Genomic DNA, 16,246 nt, shown 5'->3' with positions numbered 1-16,246 from the left:
ATGATTTATAATAGGGTATGTTCATAGTCGTATGGCTCAAAGAGGTTATCATTGGCAAATACAGTTACTGCCTATCTGCCTAATAATAAATAAAATAACGCATTAATTCAATGTTTTGTATGCTGCTTAGAAATGCTATATTGGGTTGGTAGGGATTGGTCAGATTTCTGTCTTTGCACCAGTGGTAATTCATGTCTTTAAATTGGCATATTATGTGATAAAAGAACCAGGGATGAATAAAAGCACAATCACTCAATACATTTTCTCTACCTTTATTGAATGAAATATAGACACGTTTCTGTATCCTTACTATTAACAGCTTGGGAAATATAAAAGACCAGTAAGACCATGCTACATGAATATTAAGCTAAATGCCTGCAGGTTAATATAACAACAATATGATTTTTAAGTACATACAATAAGTATACAATCTGTACAAATGTTAACAGGTTCACAGTTAAGTGTTACAAAAAGCAGGGGAGGACTAGAGTGGGCGCGTGGCCCAACTAAATGCTTTACATTATGCAACAATAGCAAAAGTCGTAAGCTCACATTGTGATTTCTCTAATCATTTATTTTACATAAAGCAAGTATGGACGTGGCACACCCTCTAGAGTCAAAATAAAGGGAAGTGGTGACCTAACAAGGGCTCATACTTCCTGACCTTTCTCTTGTTTGGTCATAAAGCTGAGTGAAACGTGAGCGTCTAGAGCTGCTCGTGTCAAATTTGTATCAGTGGATTATAGAAGAATGTTCATTCTCATGATGTCTGAAGGATTGACACAGTGCAAGTTTGCCAATTTGGTAACACATAAACAAATACCAGTGTAACCTTTGCTTTGGTGGTCAAACTGGAACCAAGGAGTTTACCCTAATCGTCTCACTTTGCCAAAGCACAAGAAAGCCTGACCATGTGACTTAGGTTTGATGAGTAACTAGCAATAGCAGCTCCTTAGATGCTTTAGGATTTTAATTGGATGCAACTGATGTCTTATCCTGTGAGCAATGGAAAGTCCATGACTCCCTGATTGATCCTAACTCAATTTGGCTTTTAAAGGAGATTTTATTTTCACTTCTGGTACCATGCAGTCAGTGTCCGTGCCTCTAAATCCCCAACCTATGCCTGAGTCATCATGCTGAGTAAAGAACATGGACTTTATCATTCTGTTAAAACATTGTTTAAGCCAAAGTGAAACAAATGACAGAGGACTAAAGGGTGCGCTACTTTCTGTGGGCAACAGAGGGCATCAACATACTGTCTTTTCATAAAGAAGAATACATAGTGTAGTAAGGAAGGTGTTAAACTTTACAAATATTACATACAGTATGACACATAACTTCAGAAACATAGCCTTAAAATATTGTGATATATTTGTGTTTCTAACAGATACATGTCAATGCAGTGTGACAGTGTAAAAATAAGTATTTTTAATCTCTCTGCATGTCACTGTTAACCACATATATCTCTGTCACAGGATCACATGAGGGTGTTATAATAGTATTTTATTGTATTATTACATAAAACAATGTATTTTTCACAGTAAATCAGGCAGTGATTGTTGGTCTTATCTACATGAAGCTTATTAAGTATTTTGTTGGGTGCAGAGTGAGAACACATTGTGACAAGAGAATAGAGTGTTTCCGGTGGATGATAATAAACTCTCTGTTATCACTTACTGTCAGTGGAATCACACTTGTACCATGGTTTAGCTATTCTGCTACTGAAATCATTATTGAACAAATATGACCATTAAAACCTGTGATGCATCAGCTACTTATAGGCAGTCACATTTATTTGCGGAAATTATACTTTATTGATGTTTCTATTCACTACCCTTTCATCATAATGTTGCTCAAACAAATACCTGATGTATCACAGTATCATTTGGGGATTTTAAAAACAACAAGGTAACAATGTTCAGACAAAAAAAAAATAGGGGTGAATGAAAGAATATTCAAGATATAAATACAATATACAAGATAATAATCCTCCATCTCATCACCTTCTGACACCAGCCTACTCTCCGTACTATACACATACAACACACATATGAACAGATACACACTCGACCAGGTTGCAGACTCTCGTCTTACGCAGCAAGGGCAATGGAAAGTCACTGAACACACATCACACTGATGACAAGCCAGGACATGCTTTAGTGTGTGCGTGTGTATGAGAGCGGGTGAAGGGTGAGGACATAGCGGTGGGACGTCACGTTTAGCGGTGACTGGGCTGCAGGATGGGGTTGGAGTACAGTTGGTTGGGAGGTGGAGAGAATGGCGGAGCTGTTGCTCAGTCACTCAGTCTCTCTAGGTGGGATGGGAGGAGCCCGGTCCCAGCCTCTTTCATTCTCTCTCTCTCTTTCTCTTTCTCTCTCGTTCCCTCATCACTCACTTCCTGGTCCAGACAGTGTGTCTCCCAGGCATCAGTAATGTATCTCCAGCTGTAATGGAGGAACAAAAACATGATATTAGGAATAAGCAAATACTTGATCTTCCGCTTTTGAGAATAAACCATCTGAGATTGACATCACATTTATAAATATCTTTATCCGTTGGTATGCTAGGTTGCAGGACCAGAATATCCTTTAAAAGCTTAATTTAAAGGTTATATTAACACTAGAGGTGGTGAGAGGTATGGATGGAAACATCATATAGTGATTCAGGATGTTCAAGCCTTTTTTGTAACCTGCTATGTTCACCACCAATGTGTTCATTTTTCATGGGATGGACTGCTATATTCGGCTGCGTTGATAAATAATATATGCCATGAAAAGTAATTTATAAACTGTACATATATATTACTGCATAATATTTTTGAGTTCCCTGCAAAATTATTTAGCCCTCTTTTTAGCTTTTCCTTTCTTTTTTTTGTTGCTTCAAGGTTTATTTATATGAATCGGTAAACATTAAGTGTTGCGATCACACTGCTGTAACACATCAAGCTATTTTCTCTCCCTGCTGTATCCCTCTTCAGCCGCTGCAAAGCTGCTGACTGCCTAATAAATATTAGAGTGTAGGACGCCCGGTTTTTCCCTCCTCCACATTGGTGAGATCAGATTACATTAGTGACACTGAAACGTTATTACACATCCAGATAATTTAAGCAAAACAACTGAAACAACAACAGCTTGAGCCCTTTGAGGCTTTGTAATTGAAACTAACAAATGCATGCTCCGACATGGTTTCTTGACTCCATACTGAGCCTGTTATAGAAGGAAACCAGGAGGAGGGAGCGGAGGAATCATAATCAGTCTTTCAGCACAAGTTCATCTGCCCCTCACACACCGCTTCCCTTTAAGAGCCCAGTCTACAAAGAAGGGGTCAACGGCGGCATTCCTGCTTTGATATCAAAGGTCCCCTGGTTACTCATACCCCAAACAAAAGCTTTTTCATCTGGTCAGTGGGCAAACCCCCTCCCCTACTCCCTAATAAAAGTAGGGCCCATTGATGTTTAAAAAAAAGCCACTATGAGAAGATTGCTTGATAGGCCAACAAAGGAATTAGAAAAAATAACGACCTTTTTTTCTTTCTTTACTGTTTGTTAACTCATTGCCCATTTCATTTACTTTAATTTGTTCTTAGCTCCAATTTATTCATTACTATTATTTGTTTTAGCCAAGTTCAATATTTTTTTCAAGCACTTAAAGGAGCATTTAAGCTTTTCCAGCCGCTTACATCTGTAGTAAAAGAATAATGTATCGACAGTAATTACAATTCACCACTTATTTAAGTTCCTCATCGCAATTATAGGATTTCAATAGGAACCCTAAATAAATAACAGTTGTCATTCGAATGTAATATCACTGTTGTAAGATCGGTCTCACCTGCTCATGATGCTGCTGTGATCTCTGTGGACACAGGCTCGATCTCCTTCACAGCCTCCTCGATCACCTCCATCACCTGCGCCATCACCTCTGCACACTTCCCCGACGGTGCTCCCGGTGCCTCTGCCTCTGTGTCCTGGCTGGGAGTGGAAATCTCTGCTGCAGCTGGCACCTGGGGCTCTTCTGACAGCGTTGAGAGTTGGTGTTCTTCTTCAGCCTTCTTTGGTTTTACGCTGGTGTCTTCAGCCACAGGGCCGTCGCTGTCAAATTCCACCGCGGCCTCTTCTTCCACCGATGGTTCCTCGAACACCTGCGCCGTCTGCAGAACCACTTGGACTGGCATGTGAATCTCAAGCACGTTCTCTTTGTTCTCTTCTGAAGGGGAATCTGACTTTTCTTCCTCTGATTGTGGTTCCACTTCCTCAGCTTTCTCTTCGACCTCTACTTCCTTAACCTCTGCTTCTTCTTTGCTCTGTTCTTCTTTGACCTCTTCAAGCTCCTCCTCCGTCTGACTCTCTGACTTTATCTCAACCACTTCTTCCAATACGATCGTTTCTTCACCTACTTTTACCTCCACATCTTTCTTCAACTCTTCTTCTGGTGTGTTCTCTTCTACAGAGGCATCAAGGCTCCCTGTAACTTCTATGATGGTTGTGTCAATGACCTCCATGGCAACATGAAGCAGCTTGGGTGACTTTGGGGCTTTGCACTCAACAGCAACAGGGGTCTCTGTAATAACAGGGCTCTCGGTTGAGATCTCAATCTCTTCCTCTGTTGTTGCGATGGCCTTGTCTGGTGCTGGGGTGTCGAAATCTTCGGATTCAGGCTTGTCTTCTGAAACTTTATCCACGGCATCCTGAATGACATTATGGGCAATGACCATACTCTGAGCTTCAATTTCGCTGGTCTGCTCGATGATTTCCTCCACCTTTTCCACGACTGTCTCAGGTGCATTTTCAATTTCTGATGCGTCTTCATTGGTTGGGGCCACAAGCACCAGTGTTTCGGCAATAACAACCTCCTCACTTGGTACGATGAGGTGGGTGGCTGGCTCGGTCTCCTCTGTGATGCTGGTCTCTACTCTTTCACAAATGGTTTCACAAATGGTAGCAGCAATCTCTTCAGTCACACTCTGAACTACCTCTTTTCCAGTGTTGTCTTCAGTGGCAGCAAGCTGCTCCACATCCAAATTGATTTCCTTGGTCTCCACAGTTGGCTCAGTGACTGCTACGCTCTGAGTGCAAACAGCTGTTTCAGATGTTGGTGTAATGGGATCCGCCACAAAAACGTTAGGAGAGTTCCCGGTCAATGAAGCAGGCCTGATGATTTCAGACTCCTGAACACTGACAATTCCAACCTGATCCAGCCCTGGTTCCAGGCTCACACTGGCCGCCTGAAGGTCGGACGAATCACTCTGTGGACTTTCAATCATAGGCTCGAGCTCGGTAGCCTCTACTTGGTGCACTTGGGCAATGAGCACGGCATCTTCTGAATCAATGGCTTCTTCTGCACTTGGTGGCTTCTGCATCGCTGCCATTTCTGTGCTTACACTATCATGGATCACGGCCACACACTCTGCGATGGGCATTGCTGGTGTCTCCATAGGCACTTTGGCGATCTCCTTGGTTCCTAGGCCAGTGCAGATAGCCATGGCCTCGTCACAAGCGTGTGGCTGCAGGATAGTACATGTGCTGGTCTCAACCTTCTCAGTTGGTGGTTCATACTCAGTTTTCTCAGAGGCTTCCTCAGTTAGTACATCTTCAACAGTCACATCTACCTGGGGTGGAATTTCGGTAACTTGAGCCTTAATGCCCTCCAAAACCGCTACAGCACTTTCTGCGTTGGGACCCTGAGGAACAGGAGTGGTTTCCGCCGTTAGAGCTGGAGCGAAAGGCATTACCTCAGCCGTGGAGAGTCTGCGCCCAGCACGCCTGGGGGGTTTAGGGGATGACTCCTTGTCTTCATCCTCTGCGATGTCAGTGTCAACAGATTTAGGCGTGGCAGCGTTCTCAGCCTCCTCTGGTATGTCACTCAGCTGATCGTGTGTGTCATCACCTTCCTCGACGGCGGCTGCGATCCATGAAGGGGATCTATCTTCAGCGGTTACTTTAATCTGGACCTCAGTAGGTTCTGCTGGGGCTTCCTCTTCTTGTGCTTCCTGTTCAGCTTCAACTTGGTCTTCATACTCTGAGAGGGGAACCACAGCTGGGGTGTCAGAGTCCTCCTCACCCTGTTCAGTGGAGGCCTGTTTTTCAGCCTTCTTCTTCCTGCGTCCAGGGAAGAGCTTCCTCAACGAGAAAGATGACTCGTCTTTTGGCGCTTCACTGTCTGACAGGACTTGTTCTGCAGCCTCCTCAGGCTTCTCCTCAACTTTGGCCTTATTCTTTGGCATAACCATGCGCTTCAGTGTGTCCCAGGTGGACTCTCTCTCAAGGGTGGGGCATGAAGGTTCAGGGGAAGAAGCAACTTCAGCATCACTTTCAGAGTTTTGGGAAGTGACAATGGCAGCCTCAGCTTCTACCTCCTGCTCCTCTCCTTCTACCGCTGCCTCTGCTGCAGGTTCCTCTTCAACCTTGGTCTCCTCATCGTCAGAATCAGAGGTCTTCCTTGTCCTCTTCTTGGGTCCACCCATACACATTAGGGCCTCCCAGGAGACAGAGGTGTCCATTTTCCTTTTCGGCTCCTCCGTGCTGCTGACCAGTTTCTCTGTGTTTTCGGTTTTTGGCTCTTCCTCAGTTGGCTTATCCTCCTGAGCCTCCTCTTCAACACTTGTATCTGCTAACGGGGCACTCTCAGAAGAGGACAGGGTGGCTGACTTTGCTGGTTTCTCACCTGTGGCTTCATCATCGCTTTCAGAAGTCCTTTTTACAAGCTTCTTGGGTGTCACTAGTTTCTTGAATGAGGACCAGGCGATGATACCATCTTTTTTCTTCTCTCCATCGGAGGCAACTTCGCCGTCAGTCTCTTGGCTGGATTCAATCTGTGTCACCTCCACAGACTCTTCGGGGGATGTGGGCCCACTGTCAGTCTTTGGTGCCTCTCCTGACTCAGTGGAGGATTGAAGCTGCTCACCTGCCTGCTCCCCAGACTCAGTGAGCTTCTTCTCAGCTTCCCTCTTGGCCCTCTGTTTCTTAGTTGAGAGCTTCTTCAAGCCAGCTCCAGTGAAAAGCTTCTTCAGGGGGCTTCCCTGGGATTTCACCTTCTCCTGTGATGACAGCAGCTCAGCCTCAGAAGTCACCTCTGCTTCAGCCTTTTCCTCTTCTTGTTTGGTGTCATCAGTAGTTTCAGCAGCATTAGTTTCATCTGTGGCCTCTGGGGACGTCTCTGTTTTCTCTTCCTCTGGAGCTGCTGGTGCCTCCTCATTAGTTTCTTGCTTCGCCTCATCTTTCTCTTCTTTGTCCTCCACAGCATCAGCCGTTTCTTCCGTCTTTGTTGCCTCCTCCTCAACAGCTGCCTCCTTGTCTTCCTCCTCTTTCGTCTTCTTGACACTGGCTTTCTTTCTCAGGTTAGAGAAGAGTCCTGTACTAAAGAGCTTCCTGAAGGGGGACAAAGTGATCTCGCCTTCCTTCTCAGCTGCTCCCTCCTTGACTGCTTCATCAGTAGCTTCAGCGGCAGTGCCCTCAGCTGGGGCATCGCTAGATTCAGCTTTATCATCTTTAATGACCTCCGCCTCAGCAGTAGATACATCTGTGTCAGCCTCCTTTTCTTCTGTGGTGCTCTTCTCCTCTTCCTGCTCCTTTGTAGGTTCATCAGTCCCACTCACCTCCTCCTCCTTATCTTTGACTGTGAGAAGCTTCACAGGATCCTTGTCCTCACTCTTGTCCTTCTTCAGTGTGAACTTAAAGCCCACAAAGCGGAAGATCTTCTTGAAGCCGACTTCATTGGCATCACCAGGTTTCTCCTCCGCTGCTTTCTCCTCAACAGCAGAGATGTCATTGGCATCGGGAGACTCTTTCTCCACTTTCTCGCCGTTCACTTGAGGAACCACTTCTCCCTGAATGGTGTCCATGGTCTCAGGCGCCTCCTCCTTCTGAACCACACCATCCGGCTGGCCGACTGAAATTACAAGAAAATAAGGAACTTTAGTTAAGATCAGTTTCACGACTTTAGTTTGATTAACATCTATACAGCTCCCTCTGTGCAACATGGATTAGAACACTAACAACAATCACGTTATTCGCATACACATGTTTTGTCCATTTGTAACTTGCAATTAAACATATTTAAGTGATGATTAGGACATCAATCTGTTGTGAATTAAATTCTGTATGGCATTACTCAAAGGACACAGAACAAGAGGATATCTCATCTGAATTTAATCAGAGACCATTTTAAGAAAGTATTCTCTGAGATCATGACTCTTGAGTGGATTTTATCAAGCATATGACTATTTATTTACAATTAGATTGCAATTTGGCCCAGCTAATCCTGTGGTATGTAAAAACGCCTAAAAAAGACCTTGACAAAATGTAATTAATCCCCAGAGAAAGAAATGTTGAACTAAGTGAAATAGTTAAGAAATGTGTGGATTATTAGCCGACCCACAACCTTGCAACAGTGCATTAGGTTAACTACGTGTTTCATTATTCTGAGTAGTTCCTTGGTTGTTAAACTAATAAGACACATGTCAGATGTGATAAGAGACAAACACACACATGCAAAACATACACACAGTGTATAACTGCCATGTCTATCTGTGTTTTGACACAGGGAGGCGGGGGGGGGGGGGGGGGTGATGAACTGCCAGTGTTTAAAGCTTTCCTTCCTTTTTTTCGTACTTTTCTACTCAGATCTCACTACAGTCTGGAAAAACCTAACATCTGATACCTCTGGATTCTAAAAACAACTTCCCAGTACTTCTAATGCCTAGCTATCAGCTTACCTGACTACACACACTGGGAAAGTGAGTACTCACTAAAATCACATATTGTGGGAAATACCTCTTTCACAAAATGTGAAGGAAATTGTAAAAAGAAATAAGGTGTTTGATACACTATTTTCATTTTGGTATCAACATTGGATCAAGTTTGTAAATAATTCTGTGAAAGATGACTCTAATTTCTTGTCTCCCACAAACATGTACAAATATGTGCCCACATACTTTTTCCTAAATTATAGGCATGAAGTTTTTCTGAGTAGTACTGCATTCCTAGAATATTTTAGCTTAAAAATAGACTATAACTACTATAACTATTATTTGACAAAATTATGTAAAAAGCTCACAAAACACTGCATCACTTTACAATTAGCATGTATGATAAAATAAAGAAGTGCTTTTATAAACTAATGGTATAAGTATCTTTGTATTTGACGACAGCTATGCGTGAGCTATGCTGTTCAAAAATAAATTAGGATGCTCTAAACATAATCTGAATTTAAATGGCAGGGTACGTTCACAATGTTTAATTGTTTTGGGTTGAAATGTCTGGACTGTGCCCATGTAGGATTCAAACCCAGACAATACAGTCCTCCACCACAAACCCTCCTTAAAACCGACCAATCTCCTTGACCCAAATTCCACCACAGGATGGATGGGACCCACCCCCATCCAAAGGCACACAAAATGCAAACACAATAGCCTTCTAACCCTCTCTGGCCTCTGAAAATAAAGGAAGGGGGGTGGTCAACTTTTCTATTATAAAGACACACTGCAGCTTGGGGGAACTTTGCTGACTTTCTCAATATGGTGTAAAGACGAATAAAGAAAGGCCTGGGTGACTTCTATAAATACAACTGTGTCACATGGCAGCTCTCACATACACGTTGTTTTAAACACACTTGGAGAGCATTTAAATCACATGGTTGTTAAACAAGCCAGTAAAACCAAATCAACAAACCATATAAAAACATAGAGGTGTTCAAACCTGAGTAAACATTAATTAATCTCAAAGGCATATATTCACCAGGTTTTTGTGCAGTAAGGTGCAACTATAGGCATGTGTACTGTGTAGGAAGGACAATAAAACAGGACCCATGTTGATTTAACAGACTACTGGCATCTCTCCCTTCTTTTTGATCTTTGTTTTCCAGCTCAACTTGTTGTCTTTTACAGGCACACAACTGTTACCGTCCTTAGTTTGATTTGGTTAATGTGGTGGGGGGGGTTAATGTGTGTCGGGGGGGGGGGGGGGCTGTTTTGAATACAGACTGTACCAGAAAGAATGTGAGACTTTGATGAAGGGACGGCCTTGAGGGGGAAGGGGGTCTGCCCTGGGGCCGGAGCCCACACACTTTAGAGGGTGTTACATATCTGACACACACATATTCATAGTTGAAATGCTTCTCTCTGCTGGAGACAAGCTTTGTTTATGTGTGAGAGCATGAGGTAAGATGATGCTCTCATATTAAATGTCATTTCCGCAGCCCAAAAAAAAAAATGATTGTAGTAAATCTACACCAGTGAGATCAGATAATGTTTCTGTTGTGGTTGTTCCAGCCCTAGTATGTGTTTGTGTATTTGAAAAGGGGGGGAAGATGAATGCAGCTATTCTTTAAGCCATTATTTACAAACTTTGTCAAATATATGCAAATCCTTGCACTGTCTGGAGCACAGGGTCAGTAAACAAAAGAAGTCAGTTAAAATGAGGGCACGGAGACACCACCACACCCTCCCCCAACAGTCCCCCTAGCGTCCCCTCTATCAAAGGTGTGGTCAAAGTGTCTCCAAAGCTCCGGGGGACGCGACACATCCATAGCACTAACAACACCCACTGTGGCACCACTTTTCCCATTAACATCAAGACAGTGTGATGTGAATAACCAACAGCAAAATACAAAAACTAAATATCTATATATTCCATATTGCATTTATGTGCAAAAACCTTGAGGTAACCACAGAGCAACAATATTTTAGACCAGCTTTGTTTGAGCCATCACTCCCAGTTATGAACTAAAGACGAATTGGTTCTGGCAAGCAATTAATTTCATACACCCCTTTCTCCTCCCTCCATAACCTCTGCGGCTAAACTCAATAAACCTACTGGGAATTAGGATCCCACTCTAATCTAATGAAATGCTTCACATGACGGGAGACGGGGGACTGGCTCCGACAGAGAAGTGAGCTTAAAGCAGGGTTTGAAAAAGTTTTCTAAATGCATCTTCATATATGTCTGCTGCCAGCTGTCCCGGTGTGAAAAATTATTTTCCCACCAAGACGTTTGGCAGTGGTAGGAAAAGTACACTTCAGAGATCAGGGCACTCAGCAGTTGGCTTTGGCAAATAACTGAATAGTCGATAAACAGGTTTTAACTAGAGGGCTACTGTAAAGGGGATTAAAAGGGGGGATGTTTTCTTGTTTGCATTGTAAATCTACAGGTGATAAATGAAAGAATGATGTACGCTAAAATATACATTTTACTGATAAACAGGATAACATAAAGTTATTGAAATAAGAATTGTACAGCATTTAAACATCATATAACTGTAAACATGATGAGGCTCTGCAGAAACCAAAGCAAACACCCACAAAGCCGAGACATCTACGAACCACAATGCTAACTAACCACACCCTCAGGACAACAATGCCTTCAGCTATCTAAGGAGAAACCCCTACTTTGGGTTTTAGACAAATCCTCAAAAATGCTTTTTAACAAATCACATTAGTACCTCACAGTAAAACAGCCACATCTTTGAGAAGAGTACAAAACAAAACCCTCAAATAAAGTAAATGATCTTACCTGTTAAAGTTATTGTTCCCAGCATTTGTAAAAATCCAAAATGTCTTTCTTCAAAAAAGTTAATAAAAAAAACAAGAGGATAAAAGTATATTTTGGAAAAGCGTATAAAGTAATTAAGTTTTCCTTTACTTCTGTGCTCACTCAGTAAAATAAGATTTGCTTGTTGGCTCCGTCCTCTCTGGTGAACTCAGCCTGAGTGCAGAAGTTGTGTCTCTCCCTCCCAGCTCTTCTCAGCCAGTATGAACAGAAGAGAGGGCTCTACACACATTTTAACAGACTGACACACATGTCATGTTAGGACCACCCCTCCCTCCCTCTTCCTGCCACCTCCCTCTCCTTTCTTCAGCTGTTCTGAATGAGCCCCCCCTCCTCCATGTGTTCCCCCTATCCCTCCCCCTCCTTTTTCACCACTCATCCTCCCTCAGACTTCCAACGTCCAGCCGGGATGACTGGAGCTCATCATGTGATCTTTCAAGGAAGCATTTGGCACTCATCCCTAAACAAAAAACCCCAGTAACTATTGTACAGTTGTAAACTACATATAACCCCCCCCCCCCTCCCACTCCTTTAATTCCTCATGCATTGTTTGGGGGGGGGGGGGGGGGTTCAGTCACCTTCTATGGCCTTAATACCCTTCTGTGTCCTCAAAATGCAGTAACTCACACATTAAAAACTGAAAAACAGTCTTAAGCACACGCCACACGCCACACATTCTCTCCCCCCTTTTACAAGGAGGCAACACACTCTCCCCCGTATCTCATGGCTCATGTCACTAGTGGTGTGGAGGAATGTTGACAGAGGTACACCAGAGTGAATTCCAGGACTTTACTTTGGAAATTGGGATTTTTCATTCTCCATTTCCGGATTTTTTTAAGGTCATTTTTGAATTCCCAATCTCAATTCTTTAAAGTTCAATAGATTAACAACACAGCCCCAAAACTCCCCAACAGATCACTGTTTCTGAGGCAAAGTTCATACTGTGAGCTTAAACCCAAAACTAACATGAACGGGAGTGCCATTGAGTTGCTGCCTGCCCCCTGTGAATGTTAATAGGCCCCTCTCAATTACGCCAATACAGACACATTTAATTCAGCTTTTGTCTAGGGGGGGGGGGGGGGGGGGAGACTAAAAGGAATGCAGATAAATCCTCAGGTAAATACCAGCATAATCAGATCTGTCACACATCAGCATTGTCCCAGAGGAATGTGTGAATTCCATCCAGAAGACTCCCAAATGGGTGATAAGCAGTAATCAAGTATCGTCTGAAAGCCCACCTCAACCAAAGTCTGACTGCTTTCAAATGTGCACTCATACTGCAGAAAATTATTGATAAAAAGCATGGATCCAATAATAATGCTAGAAACAGCACAATGTGCTAGATTCAAGAAGTGTCAGCAGTCTCTTTGAAAACAATAGGAAAACGTGAGTACAATCGGTACAGTGTTATTTTTCGAGAAAGTCTCAAACTAAACAGACTTAAATCAAATTAGGCCAAAACTAGACAAAAAAGAAAAGCTCTGGGACAAAATGTTAACGAAACAAATAATTGTATTTACTCTTTTATCAGAAACATCTTTCTGAGCGTTTCTTCAGACCTATTAAATTAAATTCAGAGTTCAATGCCCATTACCGGAATACTTCATGTTTTTTATTACAGCTGGGAAAAGTGAGAAAAAAAAGGGGGGGGGGGAAGAAAGATAACAGCCAGAGGTCTTTTATATTTTCAGGAGAAAGTTAGAGGTTGATTAAATTAATCTTCATAAGATTACTGATAAACTCACGCTTTTCTTTTTCAAAGGCAAAAGGTTGTTAGACATTCTGCTCTTTTATCTAGCCCTAGTAACTAAGTTACATGTTTCAGGTCTAAGTATATAATTAAATTCCATCCATGAATTAATAGGTAGCAGCAAGTTAGGAGTGGAATCCTATGGGTTTAACATCCAAAACCCTTTCAATGGATCACAGTAATTTACCAAGAATGTATTCTGACACAACAGTGAAGCTGTCTGATATTGCAGTGACTCATCTGGTCGATATTTCACTATCAGTAGTATAATGACCACTATGACTTTATGTTATGCTGAGTGGACAGTGAGTCAGAATCGGGAATTGAAAGCATAATGGGAGTATCTCTGTTGGGGGAGCACACATCTTCCTTTCCCCCTCCCAACTTCCTTCATATGACTCACACCATTCACATTCCTAGACTTCCATACATACTGAAAGATTTTAATTTAGGGACAGCTTCAGGCTAGGCTGAGCTGTATGGAAAAAATGTCGTGAGGAATTCATGCGCTTCATCATGACAAGGCTGGCCATTTTGTAGAAGCTTTATAATCAACAAATCCTATGAGCATATTACCCAGCTTCGACTTCATCCTGCTGACTAATGTTTCTAGAAGTTGCCTTGGACAGATTTCACTGATGCCAACTTTATTATCCATAAACTCTTTAAACATATTAAAGAACCACATGTTTGTACTGAATACTCCTTTATTATTATGAAGTTAGAAAGATGAGATATAAACCACTAATACAGTACATTCACATAAATGTTGTTCTCCCTCTTTTGTCTCAGGGCTAATTTAATAACCACTTGAACCTTACGATCTTGATCTGTCCTGCCAAACTAATCTGCAGCCGGACACATACCCACAGCCATTTTTAACTTTAGCTTAGTCTAGTCAACATTTCCTAGCCCAAAGATATCAATTTAACAATTACATATTGATGTCTGACAAGCTGGACTCTATGAATTTTGCCATCTTCTGTTTTAGGTAGGTAGATTAAAGCTCATTTAATTCTAATAGGTTTCTATCACACCACTAAATAAACTGGAGTGTATTCTGTATTAAACCGCAGTTAAATCAGGATAACACAGGACCAGGCCTGGGAGGGTGACACCCAAAATATCTCGATAAATCAGAAAACGTGCCTGAATTCAGGAATGTTTGAGGAGGGGTTTTCAATGGTCTGTTGGGTGGGGGGTTGGGGTGCCGGGTGGAGCAGGTTTTTGTTGCCTGTTAAAGAATGAATGACATCACCGGACAGCGCAGAAAAAAAGCCCTCCTACTCTCTTCCAAGAACTGGATAGGATGATGTTGAAATAATTGGAAGAAAGGGAAACGAGGGCCGTGAGTGTGTGTGAAACTGCCCGAGATCAGAGATTTTTCATTCAGTACGTCTCCTTTCTTCTCCATTTTTATTCACTATTGCTCCTTTCACACCTTTGTTTTTATCTCCCGAATCCACACCCCAGTCCTCTTTAATCCTTATCCACAACTTTCCCCTCTGTCTCTTCTAACCCTTTGAGACCCCATCACACCCCTCCTCCTGGTTTGTGTGTGGGCCGGAGGGATGGATAAAGAATGTCGGACAGGAAACGCAGTCATTTCTTGACATCACTGTTTCCTCTTCCTTTCGCCTGTTTCCTCGAAATACACTTCATTCTGTACTCGGCACAGTCCGTCCAACAACCTTTCCGCCTTTTCTTGCTGACATTGTGTCTGTCCATAACATGATGTAGCGTAATGAGATTAAGATTGAAGATGTGACATCCAAAATGTGCATGTTTTGTAACAGTTTATTCTGAAAAATGTTGCTGTAAAACAATGGAGAACATGTTTACAGCAATCAGCATTGAGACGGAAGGTGTTGCTTCCATAAAATCAATCTTATCTTGCACGCAACAGGAAACAATTTCAGATCAAGAATGTGTGCTTCTGTTAGTATTGGTCATCCTAACACTCATTTTCAAGTCCTATAAGCAGCACTGTTATTTTAAATTTAGTGAAGAGCAACATTTCTTCCAGAGAGGTATGTTTACCCAGTTTCACCATCTGTTATATTTGCATTCCTGGAATATCTGCCCCAGCAATTTGGCATTCCAGTTGTTGTTATGAATCGTCTTGTCTGCCAGTAGACAGTATTGTGAAAAATAGGGAAGGGTCGATCTAAAGACGCCCCTCCCAAAGTTTGAAAAGGTCATGGAAATAGACAACATTTACAAACGAGTGTGAAAGTTGAGTGAAAAGGACTTATCAGCTTGTCGACTTGCTCGTTCAACAAGATCCACAGAAATGTCAAAGTGTGTATATGTGGAGACAGGCTGGTAAAATGCATTAGTTAAACTCAAAAAGTGTCTCATCTTGTTTTTGAGCCAAAGAAGAGGGTTCCCACTCCCTACCCAGCTGTACTTCATGAAAACAATTACTCTTAACCTTCATGCTCTTCTTGGCTTTTAGTTCCTTTTCCTTACCTCAGTGTCTGCTTGATATTGGGATTTGGCAGCAATCCATTCATGTGTTCTTCATCTACACTTAAAACTACCCAAAGACATCTTTACAAGTAAACTGATCCCAACTGAGTGTTGAAATAATTTTTTTCTCGCAACTGTCATAACTCGATGGAGTGATTAATTGCACTTGTTGACACAACAGTTATACTTATTTTGAGACTTTTCTTGAAACAAATGTGGGTAACTGAAGGCAGGGCGGAGGAAGATCGCTGAAGTATCACATATCCAGCACCAAGAGGATTACACTTGACCTCACTGTCACGTTCCTGGCACATATTTAAAGAAGATTTTGTATCATTAATTGCAAGGTAAAACGGAATTATTATGGCATATGGATAATTGCTACAATGTAGCAGAGGCCATAACTCTATTAAAGAAGGAGGAGAAGGAGGAGAAGGAGGAGAAGGAGGGGTTAGTCACATTCCTGGTCCATTCTCTCAGTCCTC

At 42.3% G+C, this 16,246-nt stretch overlaps 1 protein-coding gene across 2 annotated transcripts in view; it reads right to left on the bottom strand.

Annotated features, from left to right (window-relative positions):
* Positions 1 to 258: 258 nt before the first annotated feature.
* akap12b (A kinase (PRKA) anchor protein 12b) overlaps positions 259 to 16,246 on the bottom strand; it is a 38,336-nt gene continuing 22,348 nt past the window's right edge. Inside the window, exons 1-3 of one of the 2 annotated variants that reach the window (XM_034076587.2) lie at positions 11,504 to 11,750; positions 3,828 to 7,883; positions 259 to 2,444 (exon numbers count right to left, since the gene is read on the bottom strand). In XM_034076587.2, the coding sequence (XP_033932478.1) occupies positions 3,832 to 7,883; positions 11,504 to 11,528 (4,077 nt within the window). In that variant the 5' untranslated portion in view covers positions 11,529 to 11,750 and the 3' untranslated portion in view covers positions 259 to 2,444; positions 3,828 to 3,831. Of the gene's footprint in view, positions 2,445 to 3,827; positions 7,884 to 11,503; positions 11,751 to 16,246 lie in introns of those variants that run through there. The other variant, XM_034076586.2, reaches the window with a different exon arrangement.

Source organism: Pseudochaenichthys georgianus, chromosome 24 (genome assembly GCF_902827115.2).
Source record: "Pseudochaenichthys georgianus chromosome 24, fPseGeo1.2, whole genome shotgun sequence".
In the NCBI taxonomy this organism is placed as follows: Eukaryota; Metazoa; Chordata; class Actinopteri; order Perciformes; family Channichthyidae; genus Pseudochaenichthys; species Pseudochaenichthys georgianus.
This window is presented reverse-complemented; position numbering and strand designations above follow the sequence as displayed.